Below are 22,508 nucleotides of genomic sequence, written 5' to 3'. Positions count from 1 at the left end.
GGACCCCAGGCACATAAGGGTTGTAGTCTGTCATCCACAGGAAATCACCCTGTGCGGCAAAGTGAGACACTAACACAGAAAAGGAAGAAACTGGCAATAAAACAGAGAGAGAGAGAGAGAGAGACCAGAAAGGAAGTAACTTAGTGAATGCAAGTTAAAACTCGAAAAAGTAAAATGTCTTTTGAGCATGAAAGGAATAGGTATGATGATATTCACCCCCCGACTCCCACAACCCTCTATTTACTAGTCTACACAGCCACCGTCCTCACACCCTCTGCTCGTCTAACTTCCGTGGGTTTCCTTGTGCTGGAGAAGATAAGGTTTGAGGGCCAGGCGGGTGAAGGAGCTTCAGTGACAGGCTGACTCTGTCCTTCCTCCCGGAGCAGAGGGAAGCAGGAGGGTTGACAAGAAGTTTGCAAGTGCGGAGGGGCTGGTGGAAAGGCCTCTGTTACAGCACAGACGTGAGGTGATCCAGCCGAACCCGAGAGATGGGGACAGGAACAGAGAAGCGGGGACTGACATCGAGTCCTTGAAGGAAACGTTCACTGAGCACCACGACTAGTTAGACCCAGGATGAGTGAGAGGAAGGCAGCATTAAACACGGCAGCAAGGTCCGAGCAGAAACGCAGCGAGGAAAGCTGAGTGGAGAAGTGGGAGAAACTCCCTGGGAACTGGGAGCATCTGCAGACCCGGAGGACGTGCACAGCTAGTGGAGCTCAGGACTCTCGGCAGGACAGGAGATGAGAAGGCAGAAGCTCCAAACACAGAACAACAAAGCAACACAAAGTTTGGGGGGGAGGGCGTCTGTATAAAACCGGTCCCCGTGAATATTCTAGTCCCAGTGTTCCCCAATCGCCTCCCCCCAAAACCACCACCCCCCGCCACGCACACATACAGAAGCTTTGGGGCCAACTGCCTAAAGAATGAAGTCTAAGCTTTCAGGGCGGATTGTCCTTTCCCTCTTTCTCCACCCATGGCACTACTCCAAGGCCAATTTCAGTGCCAAGTCTCCTGTGAAGCCTTTCCTCTTCACCCTCACCCAGGTTGATTGTACCTAGTTAGCTTTAAGGCTAGTTAGCTTTAACTGGTGGCTAACTGACAAAATGGAATTACAGAGACGGGAGAAGGCAGGAGAAGAACAGGAAGAATGTGAATGCCCGCTGGAAAGTGTAAGAGAACAAAATCAAGTGACGTTTAGCTCTGCTCTCCTGTTTCCTAAGGATTCCTACAACAAACCCCCAAGAAGGGGAACACAGACCATCATTTAAACAAAAAACAACCAAGTGCAATGGAGTTAAATGATCTGTCCAAATCCTGTAACTGGTAACACCAAGAGTTGAACCTCTTCGTTCACTCATGTGTGTATTCATTTATTCATTCATTCAATAAATATTTATTGGTGCCAGGTCCTGTGGCACTGTTTCAAGCACGGGATAGGGGCTGAAGAACACAGCTGTGGATCACCCATAGCCTTATTCTAGTGGGACAGACAGGAAATAAAGAAGTAAATGTATAATAGAATGTTACAAAGTGACAGTGCTACGGAGAAACAGGGAACAGCGGGAGACACCGAGGAGGCAGGGTTCCCCACTAGATGGAGTAGTCAGACATTCTGTACTCTGAGCCCTGAGCTCAGCCCTCTGTTCCTCTTCGTGCTGACAGAGTTGATGGTCACGAAATGTCTACCTCCGTCTCATTTCAAAGGCTGCCCAGGGCTTCGCATGTGCACCCCTGAGCACCAGAACCATTCAGCACAAGATCCCCCCCACCCACACCAGGCTGTAAGTAGGTCTCCATAACCTCCCCCAAAGTTGTACTGCCTTACTTAGCTTCCAGTGTAGACGACAAACCCCCTGGAGGCAAGAACCCCTCGCACAGTTTCCAGTAAGGGTATGCTGGTTATCAGCTTATCAGATTAAATAAAAAGCAATTGGAAGAACTGGAAGACTGTTCCCCTCACTCAATATTCATAAAGGTGACAGTCAGCTCTTTGGAGAGCTCCCCACATCTATAGGACTTCTCCAAAACAAGCCCAGCCTCTCCACCATTCCCTAACCCCCAGGAGCTCCCCTCCTGCACAAGCCCTATTGGGTAGCCCCGCCCCCAGGAAGCCCCCCTAGAAAACCAGATCAGTCCAGGCTGCAGTAAGTAGGTAGCTGGGTCAGTTTGGGTCATTTTTGCCAACATGGGCCAGGTGACATTGCAGGTGGTGGACAGTGGCAGAGGGGTATGAAGAAACCACAAAATAAGGATGCAGAAGTAGTCCCGCTTTACTAAAACCCATCTGAAGTGTTACTGAGTGATAAACCAACTAGACTCAGGGACAAAAACAAATGAGTTCAACCACTCTGAGCTTTCCATCTGATTTCCACAAACATCTCAGTCATGTGTTGTTGTTGTTTATTTATTTACAGCACCATTGAACATCTTTCGCTTTTACAGGTATGTGTGTGTGCATACATTACTGGGGGAGTTCACATGCAATTAGTAATGCGCTATTTAAACTTGACATCTTCAAGTCTGAATAGTTCCCACAAATGTGACAATTACACTTTGGCAAAATCGCCTGTGAGGACAGAAGGAAGACTTCAAGCAACAAAACTCCATAATACTGTAACATAACTTCGGACCTCCTGGAAGGGTCACTCTCCCTCGAAAACCATCATCCTTCCTGGATTATCCCCGCTAGACAGCAGGTTCATCGCCTCTGACCTGGCTTTGTACCAAGAGGAAACATCCAGCAATATCAATCCATTCAGCGATATTCAAAAACGTTCCATGTAAACAAAAAGGTCCAGAATAAAACACCTGAGAAGAGACGCTCCTGAACATGACACATAACGCATTAGCTAATCTCCAAATTCATAAGAACATTTAGATTACGATGAGGATTAGGGTCTGATGCAATTTCCATTTGCGCCACGGTTTCCCGATTCAATAACTTCATTCCTACCTGCGACGACTCACATGCAAATACACTCAGAAGCACAAATAAGTAACAAACGATCAGGTGAACAGCAGAGTTATAAAACAGGCATAATCATTATTCAGTCTAAATTCAAAACCCAAATCAGGTCATGTTTCCTCATTATTTTTCTGGCACAGTCTTTTTTTGTAGTCTTTAGCTGTAACGGTGTAAAGATACATTTAAAAGCAGGAAATATATTTTGTCCTCCTGGGAAAAAATGCGGTAGGATTTGGCAAAGGATTCAGTTAACCACAAATAATACAGATTTTTTTTTTTAACATCTGAACTTGTCCTTAGCACCAAGATGAACTGCTTGTCCTAGAACCAATAAAAGACATATCATCAAGTTTAAAACTGATAGAGAATTAATTAAACACCTTAGCCCCAAGAATCAATCATACCAGTATTTTCTGGTCTCCTTTTGTAGTTCCATCATCAAACTGAAGACATTCATGAGTTGAAGAGGTCATGACAGAATAGTGACAGCAAATGCTTTTTTCTTCATTTCCTTCACTGTTCTATTGACTGATCTGTATAATCAGATTTGTAAGGCCTTTTTTCCCCCAAACTATATCTTTTTAAATGTCCAAAATTCCTATGTAGAGATAACTGTAATTTTGATGAGCAGTTTGATCTCACCTTTAAAAATATTTTTTTAAGTTTATTTATTTTGAGAAAGAGAGATAGCATGAACAGGGGAGGGGCAGGGAGAGAGAGAGGGAGAGAGAATCCTAAGCAGGCCCCACACTGTCAGCACAGAGCCCAATGCAGGGCTCGAACTCAAGAACCATGAGATCATGACCTGAGCTGAAATCAAGAGTTGGACGCTTAACCAACTGAGACACCCAGCCTAAAATTCATTTTTTAAAGAATGAATTCTGCAGAACTGATACTATTAAAATGGCTCTCGAAGGACTTTTGTCAGCAATAACTCTCACCTACCTTTAGTTTAAGTCAGTAACTCAGAAATAGAGACAAATTTGCCCCCAGGGGCTGTAGCAATGCCTGGAGACCCACAGAGGACACTCTAGACTTTTAAAAAATTATTTTCATTTCAAAAAAAAAAAAAAAAAGAAGGAAAGATTTCTGGAATGAACCTAAGCACACAGGAACACTAGAAAGTGAAATGACAGCATTTTTCTAATCCCAGAGGAAAACAGTGTTGGGTAAAGCCACTGTTCAGCAGGCCCTAGAGCCACCAGGCAAGACTGACTGAACGAGAAGAAAGTTCCTGCATTTCCTTGGGAGACTTGAAATGCAGGACAACTAAAGAGAGAGTAAAACTCAAGTAAAAATATCGTACTGCAGGCATCACGATGACAGAGGATGTCACAATAACTGCCTGAGATGACAGAGGAAACCACTTAACCCCATACAAAAATATTGCACTGAATGAGCTTGTTCGAACTCATGAAATGTACTCTAGCTGTCTTAAAAGGGATTATTTCACAATGACTCTACTCCATAATGCGGTATGTGATTAAGTGGTCGTCAAGCTACCTCTGTGGTAAATTTGTTACATTTAAATTTAGTGCCTTTTCCTTTCCTAAAAAATACTTTAGAGAGTAGAGAACATTATCTGGATGTAAACTAGTCTGCATTTCTTTAGCCAGGGGCACAGAAACTAGAAAATTATAATCTTTTCCTTCTAATAAAAAGCAGAATGATGGGAACCAATTGGAAGTGAGGGACAGACTTCCTTTTGGCTCCAGTCAAGGCATCTCAACCAACATCTGTCTAGATTTTGGTCCACTTATCACCGTGGTGAGTTTCAAAGAGAATCCCCTGGTTTTTTTTGTGAGTGCATGCCATACTTTTAAGATTAAAGATAAAAATGTTGTCTTATATTTTACCCCCCTTTTGGCTATACACTGTCTATAGACTAGTCCAACAAACTCCTAGGGACAAAAACGTATTCGACTAATTCATGGCCAATTTAAACTCAGATAATAAATTTTCAAGGAATGAAAAAAAATTCTTATCCTACTGATCACAGATGCTTACTTATTTCAGCCTAAGAACGAACACTAAGACATTTGTTTAAACGGCATTAATGCTGAAAAATGTGGGTGCTTTTTGCGTTACCAACCCAGGATTTCTGTTTGAGTACCGCACAGATTTACAACAGGACTCTGTGTCTAGAGCCTAAGAGATGATCGTTGTCAGTCAATTTTGCAACCCATCGGGGTCTCTCTACACATAGACTTTTCCATGAAGTTACTAGTTGGCAACTCTACTAAATACTTTGAAATATGTCTAATGGAAGAAAAGTCAATCCAGCTTATTTTTGGCAGGAAGGAATACTCAGTGTCCTATATTATTCTCTCCCAGAAATATCCATTTTCTCCTGATAAGTGCTACATATATCCACATGATCATATAAAAGAAGACTCAAAGGAAATTTGGACAAATAAGTCATTAAGCAATAAATGAAAACAATCCCAACTGGACTGATTCTACAAGACAGAATGTAAGTATTGTGTCATACTTCAGGAAGTAGAAATATTCCCACACTTCCAAGTGAAAAAAAAAAAAGCATTTGTGTATTAAACATTTGAAGCACCCTATAGTTGTAGTTCAGTTCACAACAGAAAGTAAACACTAGTTTTCTCTCCACCCTGCAAAATGAAGAGGTAGTCAGGAGGCATTTTCTTCCTGTCTTCCCCCAATAATCTCTCCTTCCTTTGATGTTCTGAGACTATTTTCTACTTTAATAGGTATTCATTTTGCATTTATTTGAAAACAAGTCAAAGAACAAAAATTCTGCAGTGACAGGACTACCCAACCTTCCTCTTTTATGATCTTATGATGGAATGAAAAAAACATTAGCTAACATGGTTCTTTAGTTTTTTCGATGTACTTGGCTATGAGCTCACCTGAGAGTCAGCCACAAAATCGAATCACTTTTAAACAAAAACTACTTTGAATCCTGTGTCCACAGCCATTGAGTCCCAGCCTTCAATGTCCCTGATACGTATGCTGGCATGGTTTGCTTTTTGAAATAAATGTTCAAACTAAAACAGTGAGTTTGTTGAAGAGCAGCATGAGACACCCAGGACGACGTAAAGGAGTTCACAGTCACATAAAAATTAACAGACACATGCAATTACATCCCAAACAACCAGCCCGTTGATGAACACAGAGCGTGCACACCATGAATTTGACCAGTGCCTACAGCCCACAGAGGTCCTTCCACAAGCCCGAACACCTCGTCTATACTGTCTGTGTACGTCAGGACAAGATTAAAAATGTGTGCTGTTGACATAATGTTGGTCCTCCTGAGTTTTGCTCAGAGCTTGTCCGTGGTCACTCAGACAGCTGTCCAAAGATACTTCAATAGCCACTTCTCTTGTTACTTGTCCACGGAGACCATCACTTGGGTACGTGTCCAGAGGGGGACAGCCATTGTGCTCTGCGCAGCCATTGACGTGGGCCAGAGGCAGGGCCCCGGGCGGGCAGCACAGCTGTTTCTCACAGCCCTTGGAGATGCAGGGTGAACTACAGAGCAACAGCAGATCCTTCTGCTCCATGGTCTCCTTCAAGTCCACGTGCTCAAACTGGATGGTCACATTGTGGATTCCCGCATTGTGGAAGATTTCTCGAATTTTCATACTGGCGTCCTGATAGCCCCTGTCCTTCCGATACTTGATGTGCAGGGTGGCGATGATCTTTCCACTTATAAGCTCCCAGATGTGCACTTCATGTACACTGCTAACCCCGGGCACGGCCGAGAGTTTACTCACTAGAACAGAGGAGAGCAGACAAACACTAAGGCGCGTTCTGTAGTGGAAACATGCATGGCACCCACCACGGGAGGGACGTGGGCCCTGGAAGCATTCTCACCACCCCGGTGTATTTCAAAAACACAAAGAAAAATAGCTGGACCTGGACGGGTTTTCTAGTAATCTTCTTTCTCCATTCAGAATCCCTGTACTATCCCTCATCAGCCCATAAGAGGTAATTCAAGAAAGTAAGTTTAACAACAACCCCCCAAATCCCCAAGGTTGTTGAGTCAAGGGAATAGACACCCACATGGGCTGTGTTGGGAGCGTGAAGCAGGATGCCTTTCTGAAAGGGGAGAACTTGGCAATAGAGACCAAAAACTTCTCCAGCATCCCTGGTGCCAGGAATTTAACCTAAAGGGAAATACCCAAATGTTCACGCACAAAAATGAGTTGAGCGAAGCTCTTTGCATTAATGAAGAAACGGAAACAAGGGAAGAGTTAAATTGATTATATAAAATATGATACAGCCATTAACAAGTAAGTTGCATATTTAAGGATATGAGAAAAGGCATATAAGCTATCTGTAAGTGAAAAAAAACAAATAGTTTTACTGTGCACATGGCATGATATTTCTTCTTTCTTTCTTTCACAAACATCAGTGTGTATACACACACACACACACACACACACACACAAACACACAATTTTTTTAAACAGGAAGTAAGCTTCACACCTAGCACAGAACCCAGTGCGGGGCTTGAACTAATGACCCAGAGATCAAGACCCAAGCTGAAATCAAGAATTGAACACTTAACTGAGCCACCCAGGCGACCCCACACACAAAAAAATCTTATGCAGATAAAGGCTTGTTTTATTGAATGATTGATACAAGATATTAAAAGTGGTAATTTCTGGGTAGCAGGATTACAAGAGGTTTCTAGTTTCATACTTAGGCTCTTCCATATTTTCCATTCTTTCTCAAATGAGCACGTATATAGAGAAATGGTTTTGAAGACGGATTATGAGCAAAGACCCTGTAGCCAGCTAGGGTTTGAATCCCAGTGTAGTCATGACCTTGGGTAATTTACCTAGCCCCCAGTGCCTCAGTGTCCTTATCTATAAATTAGGAATAATAATGATAGAACCACATAGGTTTACTTTAAGAATTAAAATGGGTGCCCCTGGGTGGCTCAGTCGGTTAAGCGCCTGACTTCGGCTCAGGTCATGATCTCACGGTCCGTGAGTCTGAGCCCCGCATTGGGCTCGGGTGGTGACAGCTCAGAGCCTGGAGCCTGCTTCAGATTCTGTGTCTCCCTCTCTCTCTGACCCTTCCCCATTCATGCTCTGTCTCTCTGTCTCAAAAATAAATAAACATTAAAAAAAAAAAAGAATTAAAATGAGTGAATATAAAGCACTTAGAACATTACCTAGCATGTAATAAGTGCCTTACAAGTGTGTTATTATTATTACTATATTTTTTTATTTTTTTTAAATATGTTATTTATTTTTGAGAGAGAGGGCATGAGCAGGGGAAGTGCCAAGAAGGGAAGAGACAGAGATCCGAAGCATGCCCTGTCCTGACAGCAGAGAGCCCAATGCAGGGGTCGAACTCATGAACTGTGAGATCATGACCTGAGCTGAAATCAGACACTCAATTGACTGAGCCACCCAGGCATCCCATTACTATCTAATTTTTAAAAATGTGTTTAAAAAAAAAATATATATATATATATCATTATATATCACTATATATCACAAATTGGTTTTGATATGTGTATCTTTTTCTTCAACTGGAAAACAAGCTTCTAGAAAGTAGAGACGATGCTGTGTATCTGTGCCTGGGTATCTCCTTCCCCATCTCCTACCTCCTCTGCCTGCGGCATCGGGCAAATAGTAGGTTGCAGGAAATGAAGCCTGACTATTTTAATTCTGCAGTAAAGCAGCCAGAGAGTTGACCGCACCTACCAACTCCGAGACTCTAAACCAACAATGGTGCCAAAGAGGCCCCCAAAGGCAGAAAGAACATCCAGGAGAAAAGACTGCAGGAGAAGCTCCAGCTATTAGCAATGGCGCAACCAACTGGTCCCAACACACGCTATTAAACGTGGGTTTGGCAGGGCTATGGCCCTCATCAGACAGTCACACTGTAAATGACACCTTCCTTCATAGAGGAAAGCCTAGCCATGGCCATAAAATGTGTTAAGACCCATTCAAACCTCATTTCAGGAGCTTCTCATGAAGTAAGGTCTTCTAAGAGGCCTGGGCTCTATCTCAAGTTTACGGGCTCACTGGTGGGGCAGTGAGTGTATAACACAAATATGCACGAAAAATGTTTTTTTACAAAAACATAACCTCCGTTTAGAAACACTAGAGATGAAGTTGCAAATTCAGTTTCTCACCAACATCTGGATAGTTCCCATTTAGAAATTCTGCCAAGTCTTTAAAATACGTATCCTCAGATACACATAACTGAGAGGAGAGTTTGACCTTCCGTTTGAGCAAAGCAAAGAAACAGATTTCATTACTGAACGAGGTCATGAATTCAGGTTAAAACATGAAATACGGTCCTTTTTACAGCGTTACAAGAGACCCGGTGACTTGCATGCCCATAAAAATCAATTAAATAGAATGCAAGATCTAGAATATAAAGGAATGATTTATGTTTTCAGAATAAGGAGAGTAAAAATCCAGTTCTTGGCAGGGTAGCCTTCTTTGCATTAAATCTTTGACATGAAGGTAAAAGCTGAGGAATAGTTACGGCCCAAGCACCATATTCTCAAAAACTTGCAGCTGAGTCAGAGCGCCATGAGTCGTAAAGGACCTTTGGTTCTTGGAGCTGTGAGTCATCTTCCTAGGCTACAAAACATATGATGGATGTCTCTATTGCTTGGTGATTTGAAGTATTTCAGGACACATAAATCAAACACTGCTCTGAAATAATGCTGGCCCTTTGGCCTGAAGAACATCAAATGGGCATGGTTCTAGATAAGAATCATCTGACTTACTCAGCTCCTCCGTGTTGACTCCTTTGGGGACCATCTGCAGCAGAATGGCAGCAGTCTCCTTGATGAGTGGGAAGGCAGATGACAAAATGATGGCGACCATGATGACGGTCAGGCTGGGGTCTATGTAGCACTGCCAGTTACATGGGTCCTCGCCTTTCAGGGGATGCACGTAGAATATGATGGCCGTGACCACCACAACCACTGACCCCAGGGCGTCGCCCATCACATGCAAAAGGACACCTGCCAGGAAGAAAGGAAGACCAATGAAGCACAGATCCAAATTTGGGGGCCATGTGACACTCAGGGACCTGGGTTCCCAAGTCTATGAATACCAGGTGCTATTTGCTTTCTTTTTGGTTAGAACAGCAGGACGGGTTTGAATGGAAAAAAAAGAAAGGAAGGGCAACTACTTCACAGGAAACAAAACCCTAGGCCACCATCCCAGGACCCAGAGAACCTGGAACAACCTAGGAAGATTCTGAGCCGCACGCACATCTGGGGAGAGGGCGAGAGGGACTGTGCTTGTTCATAGTGCTACATCATGGCCATCTGTCACCCATCAGAAGGCACCGAGCTGGCAAACGGAGGCTGTGCAAATGGTTTCTTGTTCTTTCAGACAAGTATCTGTGATCTAAATTGTTTTAAACATTTTTAAGAGGAAAGGGAACAAAGATATATCACGAAAATGGTTCCTTTTATTCCTTGTCTTGCCTCTCCCTTCATCCATTTTCTCCCTTCCCTACATGACTTTGCCTACTGCTCACTTAGCCAGGGTCATTCAAACTGGATCTGGTTCAGGAGATCCTTAGGAAGACACTCCAGCAAGGGCACCTGGGTGGCTCAGTTGGTTAAGCACCAGACTCTTGGATTCACCTCAGGTCATGATCTCTTAGCTTCATGGGTTCAAGCCCTGCATCAGGCTCTGTGCTGACAGCATGGTTCCTGCTTGGGATTCTCTCCCTCCCTCTCTTTCTGCCCCTTCCCGATGCGTGCTGTCTCTCTCAAAATAAACTTAAAAAATTTTTTTTTAAAAAGGGGCATCTAAAAAAATAAAAAATAAATAAAAATTAAAGTAAAAAATAAAAAAGGGGCACCCTGGATGACTCAGTCAGTTGCATATCTGACTTCAGCTCAAGTCAAGTTCTCGTGGTTCGTGGGTTCGAGCCCTAGAGGCATACCATGTACGCATTCAAGAAAACACTATTTTCTGGTTGGTCAGTCATAACTCCCATGACATAGAGTAACTTCTGTCTTTTACTTAATAATAATTGTAATGCTGGCTAACATGTATGCATCAGATGCTATTGTAAGTATATTACACATCTTTACATATTAAGTCCATTTAAGGACCCTCTTAAGTGGTTATTCTCTCCATTTTACAAATGAGGAAACTGAGGCATGGAGTAGCTACATAACTTAGCCAAAATCACACAACTAGAAAGTGTTAGAGTGGGGATAGAAGTCTGGGTAGTCTGACGAGAGAACCAGTATGCATCCTGTCTCATATAACTCTTGCCTTTCAATTCCGGGCTTTCCTTCTAAGAAATTTCACTATCAGCTCCTAAAAACCATACAAAATAGCTTTCAAACTTGTCTTTCCCATAATCCATGGTCGGATGCTTAACTGACAGCCACCCAGGAGCCCCCTCCTCTACCCCTGAGGTCTTTCTTACTGGAAAAAACAATTAGAAAGAAACATCTCATCAAAGGAGATTTATTTTCAAATGATGTTAGGATTGCTGTTCATCTATTCATATTTACAATGAAATACAAAAGCTAATAATCTTCCTGACACTCTGTTACAACATTTTTTAACGTATCACGTTTGATCCCATTAAATAAAATCAACCACTACGACTGATGAGAATTTTTTTTTTTTTAATTTTTTTTTTCAACGTTTATTTATTTTTGGGACAGAGAGAGACAGAGCATGAACGGGGGAGGGGCAGAGAGAGAGGGAGACACAGAATCGGAAACAGGCTCCAGGCTCTGAGCCATCAGCCCAGAGCCTGATGCGGGGCTCGAACTCACGCACCGCAAGATCGTGACCTGGCTGAAGTCGGACGCTTAACCGACTGCGCCACCCAGGCGCCCCCGACTGATGAGAATTTTTAAAGGATCGTGCTTTCACTGTGCTTTGCGGAAGCTGGAGCGTGATTCTCAGAAGGCATTTGTTTTTACTCCATTTAAATAAGAGAAACAGTCATGAAAATCTAGAAATGATTTTTGTTCACAAGAATCCTCATCAGTTGGTGTTTCCCTGCAGATCTGGGGCGGGAGGGGTTTCTAAAGGTCAAAAATGTGGGGTGCCTGCACGGCTCAGTGGGTTAGGTGTCCAACTTCAGCCCAGGTCATGATCTTGCAGTTTGTGAGTTCGAGCCCTGCGTCAGGCTCTGTGCTGACAGCTCAGAGCCTGGAGCCTGCTTCAGATTCTGTGTCTCCCTCGCTCTCTGCCCCTTCCCTATTCATGTTCTGTCTCTCTTTTCTCTCTCAAAAATAAATAAGCATTAAAAAATCTTTTTAAATAAGTAAATGTGAAAGATGTAACCACTCAGTGGACCGGCTACGGTGGTGAAGCAAGCCACTGGGAGTGGGGGTGTACAGGCAGTGTGGGGCACTTGGAAGGGGCAGAAATGTGAAGTAGGAGCCCAGGAAGCCAGGCTTGCCTCCGCTTCGAGCCTGGGTGACTTGGGAAGTCACCAGACTCTCTGGATCCTGTTTCCTTATCTATAAAGTGTGCGGGTAGAGTCCACTCCAACTGAGGCCTTTCCAGCTGTCACATTCTGTCTGCCTTCTCCGAATCATGGCTCCAGACGGTTCGGACACAGGCCCGAGGGGAGGCCAGCCTTCCTCATGGCCTGAAGGATGGCAAGTCTCCCGCCAGCCACAGCACGGGCACTGACGGGCACTCACCCTCACCCAAGAGGTGCAGGGGTGAGCCTGGCAACTCCACCCACTGCCTGAACGACAACAGCTCCCACCTGGTGGGATTCTTACAAGTGCCAAGTGACTCCTTCAAGCACGGGGCCTGGCACAAAGCAGGTACTCCACAAACATGGTGGCTGCTGTTCCTCCCGCGTCGTCGCCCAAGCACTTCACAACAGCCTCATGAAGTAGATATTACTATCCTCATTTTAAAGATGAGGGAATTGGAGGCTTCGAGAAGTCCAAACACTTGCCTAACATAGAAGTCAAGACCCCAAACTGAGGCATCTTAAGCCCAAATCCCAATCCTTCAGCCACTGCATCATTCACCCCTGTCAGAGGCTAGAGGCTCACAGTCCTTGTGGACCACAGGGCTCAGCCACGTACAGCAAGGCACGTCACCTCTGACATCTTTGCACCCAGGATCTCCAACAGCTCTAGACCGAAGATCAGCCACATTATACAAGTTTCCCATACATTATGCTTCCCAAACAAGGTCACGGTATCTATCAGTCCTGCTCGTAATTCTTCGGCATCTTTCCACCTACCTGTTCTCTTTCTCTGCAACATAAGCATGAATAATTAACACAGTGTGTTTAAAACTGACTCATTTAGGGGCGCCTGGGTGGTGCAGTCGGTTAAGCGTCCGACTTCAGCCAGGTCACGATCTCGCGGTTCGGGAGTTCGAGCTCCGCGTCGGGCTCTGTGCTGCCAGCTCGGAGCCTGGAGCCTGTTTCCGATTCTGTGTCTCCCTCTCTCTCTGCCCCTCCCCCGTTCATGCTCTGTCTCTCTCTGTCCCAAAAATAAATAAACGTTGAAAAAAAAAAATTAAAACTAACTCATTTAGAAATGTTTAGGAGCTCATGTGTGGTTGTTACTATTGTTTGGGGGTTTGGGGGCGCTTTTTTTCTGATTTTCCTTATAGATCCACTCTGGGTACCACTTTGTAAAATAGATGGGAGCCTCTCAAAATTGAAAGTGTTTCCTGGATGATTACTCTTTCTGTATATTATTTCCAACTAAGGCCCATCACAGGCTTCCCCAAATCATCTGAAAGTAAAGGGTTGCATAATCTTTGTGGAAATACTCAAAGTCAAGATCGGGGCTTCTCGAATCACTCTGGAGTCAATTCTCTGCCCAAGAAGGTGAAAGAGAGAAATGCTGGATACAGTGTTGGTGTCTGGGTGAGAAATGCACCCTTGAACTCCCTGACTAACCTTTGCCCAGCAGTACCTGTGACCTTGAGCACATGGTAGAGGGAAGACTAGTAACGTGCCTTCCACGTGCCTCACCAGAACCTCCACTTTGGGCCTGGAAGTAGAGATTCAACTGAGCCAACAAACCCGTCCCAGACACAGATTTCTGGCAGAAATAAATGAGGTCCGAGGGTCACTCGGCAATGCCACCTTGGATGCAAGCCACCCACTCTCCTCTCACCCTTCTCAAAATATATTCAACTGAAATAGGTCGCATTTGACATTAACAATAGCCGGGGGTGGGCAAAATCAAGCAAAGTAATAGCATGCCGCTGATCTGAGAGGCTCTGGAGCAGGTGGCATCAGCATGGCTCTAAGTGGAGCAAAGATAAATCATTAGCGACCAGTGTGTCCCTCAGAATCAATGCAGTGATTAGGCAAGAGACGAGGGTCATAGTCTATTCATGCAACTGGCCTACTTTCTAACACACCTTCTTAAAAGGCAAACAGAAAAGAAGGGCACAGCACTGCACACTCCTTTGACCCAAAAGTAATCCTACCTCTGATATTCAGGGCTTCCGACTTTTTCTCCTTTTTCATAGTCTCTTCTGGCTCATTCTGGGTGTTCAGAGAATCACCTGCATTCAAAGAAGAAACCTTGTGTTGTGTATAAGTTCTACAAACAAAAAGAACCAATGGACTCAAAAAACAGTTTTTGTTATTTTAAACTCCCACTAGCTCATCAGACCCCCTACCTCTCCCCCCCCCCCCCCAAACACACACGCACACATATACCAGAATGGTACATTTTGGCCCTGACATCAGCCTTCATTCACACTCCTATTCAAGTTAAAAAAAAAAAAAAAAAAAGCAAGTGGGAGCCCACCCCATCCCCAAACCCGGTAACCCCCAGGGGGACAGAAGGATGGGCAAAAGGGGAGGGAGAAAACAAAGTGCAGACAGCATCTAAGGAAGGGGCAGGGTATGGGGAGTGTTATCTGTTGCCCAATGATAACGGATTTTCAAGACAATCAATACTCCAAAGCAGATAGAATAGGGGAAGGGGAAAGAGGCCAAAAAAGAAAAAAAGAAAAAAGAAAAAGAAACTGGAGAATACGATAAGTTAGAGGCAGAGAATTAAAGCCGGGCTGCAGAGGAAGGGAATTAAAAAAAAAAAAAAAAAAAAATGGAAGCAGCATCCGCAGCCAAGCCAGAAGAAGAGGGCGTGAATGCGGAGGAAGGGACGCGCGGGAGGAGGGAAAGGCAGAGAGGTGCGGAGGATGCAACCGAAAGGCACCTGCTACGTTGGAGAACACCGTCGCCCCCCGCTCCTCCTTCCGGTCCGCCGAGGCCGCGCCGCGCGGGGACTGGCCGGGGCCGGGGGCGCCCCGCGGGGCCCCGATCGCGCGCGGGGTGTGGCCCTCGGCCGGCGGCGGCGGGCGGCGGCGGCGGCGGGGACCCCAGCAGGCGAGCCAGGCGGCGCAGTCCTGGAAGATGAGCAGCCCCAGCACGTTGACGGCCAGCCCCAGCGCGCCCACGATGAGCACCAGCTCGGGGTCGTCGATGCGCTCTGGCCGCGCCAGGCGCAGCACGGCCTCCACGGAGATGGTGAAGCAGAGCGCCGTGAGGAAGACGGCGTTGCTCAGCGCGCCCAGCACCTCGGCGCGCGCGTAGCCGTAGGTGGCCCCCAGGCCCCCGCGGGGTCGCCGCGCCACGTAGCCGGCGCCTAGCCCCACGCACAGCGAGATCAGGTCGGACAGCATGTTGAAGGAGTCGGACAGCAGCGCGATGGAGTTGCCCAGGTAGCCCGAGACCAGCTCGGCCACGAAGAAGGCGACGGTGAGCACCAGCATGAAGAGCAGCCGGCACGTCTTGCCCGAGTAGCGGCCCATGTCGCCGGGCCCGCCGCCGGTGGGGGCGCCCCTGCGCGGCCCAGCCCGGTGCCCGCCTCTGGCCTCGCTGCCCGCCCGGCGCCGGGCTTCTTATAAGGCGGAGGCAGAGCGCCCCCGGTCCCGGCACGTCCAGAGTCTAAGGGAGTGGCCGCGGCGGCAGTCTCTGAGGGCCCTCGGGCCGCCTGCGGGGCCCCTTCCCCCTTCCCGCGTCCCGGCCCCACTTGGCAGGTGGCCACGGGCCAATGTCTGGCCTTCTAGGACAGCGCGGGGCAGAGACGGAGCTGCTGGGGAGAGGGGGCGTGTCTGCAGCGCCCTCCTCCCCGACCCCCTGAGGCCTGGGTGGGATTCACCCACCGACCCGCTTCCCCAGTCCCTCCCATCCCAGTGCGCCGACTGTTGACTCTGGGCGATAAGGACCTTGAGCTGCGGGGTGTGTGCTCTGCGGTGAACGTGGACACCTTCGCGTAGGTGCCCAGACGGGGCTGGCATTGTAGATTCCACATTAACCCGGGGAGGCCCCGGCCAACCCTGCCCAACCTTCAGGGCGCGTCCTGCTTTGCCTGTCGTAAAGCTGGAGCTGAGCCCTCACGTAGCATCCCCACTTCACTACAGCCCGTGGGCTATTTTATTCTCTCGCCTTGCGCATCGCCTTCGCGCCAAGAGCGCGTTATTGGTGCTGTCACCCCCTCACGGCACAGTGTCATCCCTGTCCCCCACCCCACCCCCACCAGCACCTTCACTCACAAGGCCTCCCACCAGGTGAACTGCGGGTGGCCCTGGAGGAGAGCACAGATCATACTTTTGTACGTTTTGTTTAAAAAAAAAAAAAAAAAAAGTCTTGAGGATCCAGGAGAAAACAAAAGAAACTGGAGAATACGTTAAGTTAGAGGCAGAGAATTAAAGCCGGGCTGCAGAGGAAGGGAATTTAAAAAAACAAACAAACAAGCATGGCACCCTACAGCGCTCAGAAATGCGCTTTCCCCCTGGTGGGCACAAGTCCCTTGACCACCGAAGAAGCGAGGCCAGGCCTCCTCTGTGTACTTGCCTCATTTTCCATTGCAGAGAATATTCTACTCACCCCCCATGTGTCCCTCAGAGAATGACCTGGTACTCAAAGTTCAATCGCCTGCCCTCCATGAAGGTTTATTCCAAATAAAGCCTTTCCTGTTGACCACAGGCTCAGTTCCAAGTAAAAGTTATCCAGAAGAGAGCTGTCCCCAGGACTCTGGGAGAGGCCGAGCACCAGAATCCTTGACGAAGGGTGTTTGCTGTTGGGTGTTCAGAGAGGGGTGGTGGGAGAGCCCACGATTTTCTTTCTTGGTTTGTTTTTGTTTTATGTTCTTTTCTCATTCCCAAAAGGATCTGAATGTGAAGTCTGGTGATCTCTATTCCCCCTCTCCTGTTCCTAACCCCTGAACTTTAACCATTCCTGAAACACATCTGGTTTGGGCTTGGAAAGAAATGTGTCCATTTAGCAGCACGCTCTGATTCTAGCCCCAGTCATTGCCTTAGCCTTATGAAACATGATCTTGTCTTTTAACATTCTCTAAGGGTTTCTAACAAGCATCCTTGATCCGAGGGTGCCACCTTACACAAGATGAGCACCCAAATTCAAGACGCCCATTAAGCATTCCCTCCCCGCCTCCAGGAAAATATCCCTATGCTGAGAACTTGAGGAAACTGATCATTTAAAGTATCTCTAAAAATTAGTATTAAAATGGTCAATAATTTAAAAGAAGCAAAGAGACACAGATAGGTTGATGAAAGTTTTGAAGCTGTCTGGCCTTGGACAAGATCCTTAATTGTTTGGGCTGGTTTTCACTACTGTAAAAAGGGAATAATAATAGGGTCTTCTCATATGTTTGCGAGGATTAAATGGGTTAATAAGTATAAAGTGATTATAACAGTGCCTGGCACAGAGTAAGCACTCCATAAATTGCTAGCTGCTTATTAAAAAGAAAAAAACAACAGGAAGAAAAAGAAGGTGTGGCATGAGGGGGAGGAGACTGGGCAGGAGGAGGACGGAAGGGCAAAGTGGTTCAGGGGGCCACGTTTCATCGTTAGCATGCTAGTATTGACATTAGCATCACGGCAGACGTGTAGCAGACTGTTAACTACAGATGTCTTACTCTGATACGAAGAAAGATATCCCAGTTTCTGGCTTATACTGTCTTCAAACTATGAAGCCTTTGACACCCATAAGGCGGGACAGCAAGCAAAGCAGTCAGAACAAGACGGAAGCCTTGTGCAAATCCCATGACAGTTCTCCCACAGTCCCTGCTGACTGCATTTGTCATTCACAACTGAAAGAAAAACCCGAGGTCAGCAGAAATATATCACTTGTGCCTGTTACCCAGTCGTTCTCCTAACTGAAGGCAGATAAGAAGAATCATGTCGCTGCCCCAGGAGGTCAGTTGATGGAACTAGAAAGCCAACAGGCAACTGAGGAAGCCTTGGCCTTGGAAAGCTGTCTGAGGGCCCCTGCCCAGGGCTGGGCCTTCGAGACAGGCTGAGGGTGGCAATAAAATGCACTTATGAAAAATGTTTTGACTAGCTAACTATGATTAGATGGATGGATAGGTAGGTAGGTAGGTAGGTAGATAGACAGATGGGTAGACAGATAGATACAGTTTATATACAGGGAGAATATATATAATCTAAGTTAATTGACAAAAATTTAGGCTGTGTCTTACACTTTCCTGTATATGATGAGGTTTCGAAAGGTTTGTTTAATGGGCTTTGACTGTCTGGCCCTGTGCTGAGCACTTTATAGGCACTACCTCACTTCATCCTCACAACTGACTCATCACATAAGCACTTATTTTATTGGTGAAGAACCCAGAACCCAGAGATTTTAAGTCACTTGTCCAAGATCACACAATATGTAACTGATAGAATGGAGATCTGATCTAGGCATCAGACTCTAGGGCTTACAGTCTTCACCCCCATATTATCCTGATTTGATAATTTTCCACACTCCTTTTGTTCTTTTTAAGTTTTACTTTTATTGGCATAGAACTTGATGCACTACAATTTACAAAGTCAGAGATTGTAATACTAAACGTTCTTCCTACACTGGTATTGACTCAGAAATTAACAAACTTTTCAGGAAATTGAAAAAGCAGCTGTTTTTGTTTTCATTTTTTTCTTTTTTTCTTTGAATTTTTTTAATGTTTATTTATTTTTGACACAGAGAGAGACAGAATATGAGCAGAGGAGGGGCAGAGAGAGGGAAACACAGAATCCGGAGCACACTCCAGGCTCTGAGCTGTCAGCACAGAGCCCGATGCGGGGCTTAAACTCACAAACCTCGAGTTCACGCCCTGAGCCAAACTTGGACGCTTAACCGACTGAGCCACCCAGGAGCCCGTTTTCATTTTTTTTCTAGTTGACAAGAGATGACGCTAGTTTCGAGGAGGAGAACGGACATCTGGTCCGAGGCACCAAACTCCTACTCTTATAAAAGAGGTAGCTCCTTTGCCCCCTAGCTCCTGCCTCCAGATTTGAAATACATCATCAGAAGCTGGATGCTCCTCACGCTTAGCCCAGCTCCAAACCCGCAGAGCACGATATATCATGATGACTTCCCAGAAGAAAATTGCCTCTGTCTCTCAAACAAAACAAAAAGGGGTGGGGAGGCAACTGGGTAGCTCAGTCCATCGAGTGTCCGACTAGATTTTGATTTCGCCCCAGGTCATGACCCCAGGGTCATGAGATGGAGCCCTGGGCATGGAGCCTGCTTGAGATTCTCTCTCTCTCTCTCTCTCTCTCTCTCTCTCTCTCTCTCTCTCTCTCTCTCCCTCTGTCTCTCCCCAACTGGCACTCTCTCTCAAAAAAAAAAAAAAAAAAAAAAGGAAATTACTTCTCCAGGCAGCTGAGAGATCTTGTGTACACATCAGCTCCTTGTTGGCAAATTTATATAACATGTATATTTGTAGCACTTCGTGACACAGATACTTTTATACCCCAAAATGCACATTTTGCATAATGTAATTATGTCTCTCGAAGTGTCTTAGAATACAATTCCATTTACGAGATTCTGTACTTGAGGTGACCACATTGTTTTTGATGATAGAGGCATGCAGTGTGAAAGAGGTAACAAGTAGGTGAGTGGTCAGCTCCACTGTGCCCGGGGCCGTTCGGGGAGGGATTCTCGGCAGCACCGTGAGCTGTGGCCCACTCGGAAAGGGCAGCTCCAACGTGACTCTGGAGCGTGCCCATCAGCCAGCCGTGGTCTCTCCAAAATGCCGCTTTCTTGCAGCAGAGTGATGTGTCTGCTCCTAGCACTGGGCCTGGAAGTGGTAAGAATGCAAGCCCCACCATAACATCAATGATACAACCTGCTTATTGAACGAACAAACAAGCTCTAGATAATTTTAAGTTTGTGTTCACTTTAAGAAAGCTTGAAAGAGAGAGTAGCATCGCAGTTATGACTTGACCTTTGGAGTCAGACTTGGAACCAAATCCCAGCTCTGATGCTCACTCGGGTGACCCGGGGCAAGTTCCTGACAACCTCCCCTTTCCTCGTGTGTGAACTAAGGGTAATAATAGTATGCATCTCACGGGGTTGCCATGAGGCTTAAGTGACCAAACATCTCAATTGCTTAGTGCAGTGCCTAGTTCATAAGAAAGGCTCACTCAATAAGTGTTAATAAAAAATAACTACCACTTTGATTTGTAAATCCAAGTGTAGGGAGGGAGAAACATTTCCTTTCTCCAAAGGATCCACACAGAGTTACTTTTAGAGAAAAATGTGTTTAAGGAATGGTTTGCAACTTAATCTAAGGAGCAGTGAAACTTATGCAGATATAAGATAAACTATTTTTGAGTTCCTACAGCTGGAAGGGGAGTGCCATGGTCCAAATGTTTGTGCTCCCACCCCAAATTCTTATGTTGAAATCCTAAACCCCAGAGATGATGGTATTAGGAGGTGGGGCATTTGAGAAATGATTAGGTTGTAAGGTGGAAACCTCAAGAATGGGATTTGTGCTCTTATAAAAGAGACCCAACAGAGCTTTCTAGCGCCTTCCGCCATATGCAGACACAGCAAAAATGCTCTGGCTATGAACCCAGGAAAGAGCCCACACCTGACCGTACTGGTATCCTAATTCCGGACTTTCATCCTCCACAGAGGTGAGAAATAAATTTCCGTTTGTTGTGAACTACCCAGTCTGTGGTATTTTGGTAGCAGCCCAAATGGACTAAGACCTAGTGTAAGAACCCAAGTTACCAACTGTTGAGTGCACGGGTATAAACGAATGACTTTGATTTCTATATCCCAGGGATGATGGGGTTGAGCTGTTTGACACATTTGGCTGGAACAATGCCATGTTGGTTGGGGTCGGCTTGTCTTTGTGGGCACAGCGGCTCTGGTCTGTGTGCTTCCTACCATCTGCAGATCTCAAGGGCTCACCCGGGTACTCGTGGGGACGTGCTGTGCGTGAGGTTTGAAGAGGGAAGGGAAGGGAAGTAAGAACAATCACAAGAAAGGGGATCTGGCTATCGGGACGAAGGGGAAAAGGATCAGAGGCAGAACTGGGGATTCAAGAAGCACATCATCCAAAACTCATCACTCACTGACAGTATTTGGGTGTGATTCCTTCTACTTGATGAACACGAGGAAAAAAATTTTTTTTTCAATTCAAATGGAAGCAAAACCAAAAAAGCCCTCAAAGTTGCAAGAAACAGGGAGAAACTCTCCCTCGATGTTGATTCCAAACCCAGTAATAGTTTTAGCTCTAAGTTACATCCGCTGTCACTTAATAATTTACGGAAAGCCTTTACGTGTGTTATTTAATTCCATCTGAAATATTCTCACACACACAGACTTCTTCACTGCTAGATTCACCTTAACTTTTAGACCATAGTCGTTCCACTTTCTACAGACTTGGTCACCTGCGGTCAGCTGTGCTCTGGGAGGTGATCCTCCTGACGCGAAGGTCAATGGCAGCCTGCCACTACGTCTTGATGCCTACGTCATTTAGCTGCCTTCATCTCATCACCCAGGCATTTTATCATCTCACATCATCACAAGAAGAGAGAGTACAGTACAGTGAGATATTTTGAGAGAGAAAGAGACCACATTCACATAATTTTTATTACAGTTCATTTCTATAATCTATTTTATTATTAGTTATTATTGTTTATCTCTTACGGTGCCTAATTTATAAATTACACTTTACCACAGATACGTATGTAGAGGAAAAAACACAGTTGATATAGGATTCGGGACTATCTGTGGTTTCAGGTATCCACTGGGGGTCTGAGAACCATATCCCACATGACTACTGTACATGAAAATGAGAAAGTCCATTTGCCCGAGAAGTCATTGGAATAATTGTGGGGGTTTAAATAAAACCTATAAATAATACCTTCGCCTTTATCTGCCAAACGGGGTGGTCCAATATTCAGGGTTCTGTAGTGGAGAGGTGTGGGTTTTGGAGCCACTCAAACCTGGGATACAATCTTGGCTCCATCAGTTGTTGGCAACTGGGCAAGTCACCTAACTTTTCTGAGGTCTATGTTCTCCTCTATAATCTGGAGGTAGAGATATCCTCTCACACAGTGTCTGTGAGAATTAAAAGGAGATAGCATAGAGGAGACACTGCATGATGCTCTCATGCTAGACAGCTGACAAAGAGCGGATCCTTTCCTTACCTTCTGGCTGTCATCATTCCCAGGACTACTGTTGACTTCTGACAGGTGCCAACGTGGAGCCCCCTTCCCAGTTATTTAGATTACTATTTTTTATAAGAGCGTCTATTTCCCTTTGGTTCCAATAATCCATCTAGCTTACA

At 45.7% G+C, this 22,508-nt stretch overlaps 1 protein-coding gene across 2 annotated transcripts in view; it reads right to left on the bottom strand.

The window, feature by feature from the left end:
• Nucleotides 1-6,210: 6,210 nt before the first annotated feature.
• Nucleotides 6,211-22,508, bottom strand: part of SLC30A10 (solute carrier family 30 member 10) — a 34,264-nt gene continuing 17,966 nt past the window's right edge. Inside the window, exons 1-4 of one of the 2 annotated variants that reach the window (XM_047077362.1) lie at nucleotides 15,117-15,711; nucleotides 14,380-14,457; nucleotides 9,699-9,938; nucleotides 6,211-6,710 (exon numbers count right to left, since the gene is read on the bottom strand). In XM_047077362.1, coding sequence (XP_046933318.1) covers nucleotides 6,211-6,710; nucleotides 9,699-9,938; nucleotides 14,380-14,457; nucleotides 15,117-15,711 — 1,413 coding nt within the window. Of the gene's footprint in view, nucleotides 6,711-9,698; nucleotides 9,939-14,379; nucleotides 14,458-15,116; nucleotides 15,712-22,508 lie in introns of those variants that run through there. The other variant, XM_047077364.1, reaches the window with a different exon arrangement.

Source organism: Lynx rufus, unplaced genomic scaffold (assembly GCF_022079265.1).
Source record: "Lynx rufus isolate CCGP_SWC_20201006 ecotype Redwood Valley unplaced genomic scaffold, mLynRuf1.p SCAF_15, whole genome shotgun sequence".
In the NCBI taxonomy this organism is placed as follows: Eukaryota; Metazoa; Chordata; class Mammalia; order Carnivora; family Felidae; genus Lynx; species Lynx rufus.
The sequence above is the reverse complement of the archived record's forward strand: the minus strand, read 5'-3'. Positions and strand labels throughout refer to the sequence as shown.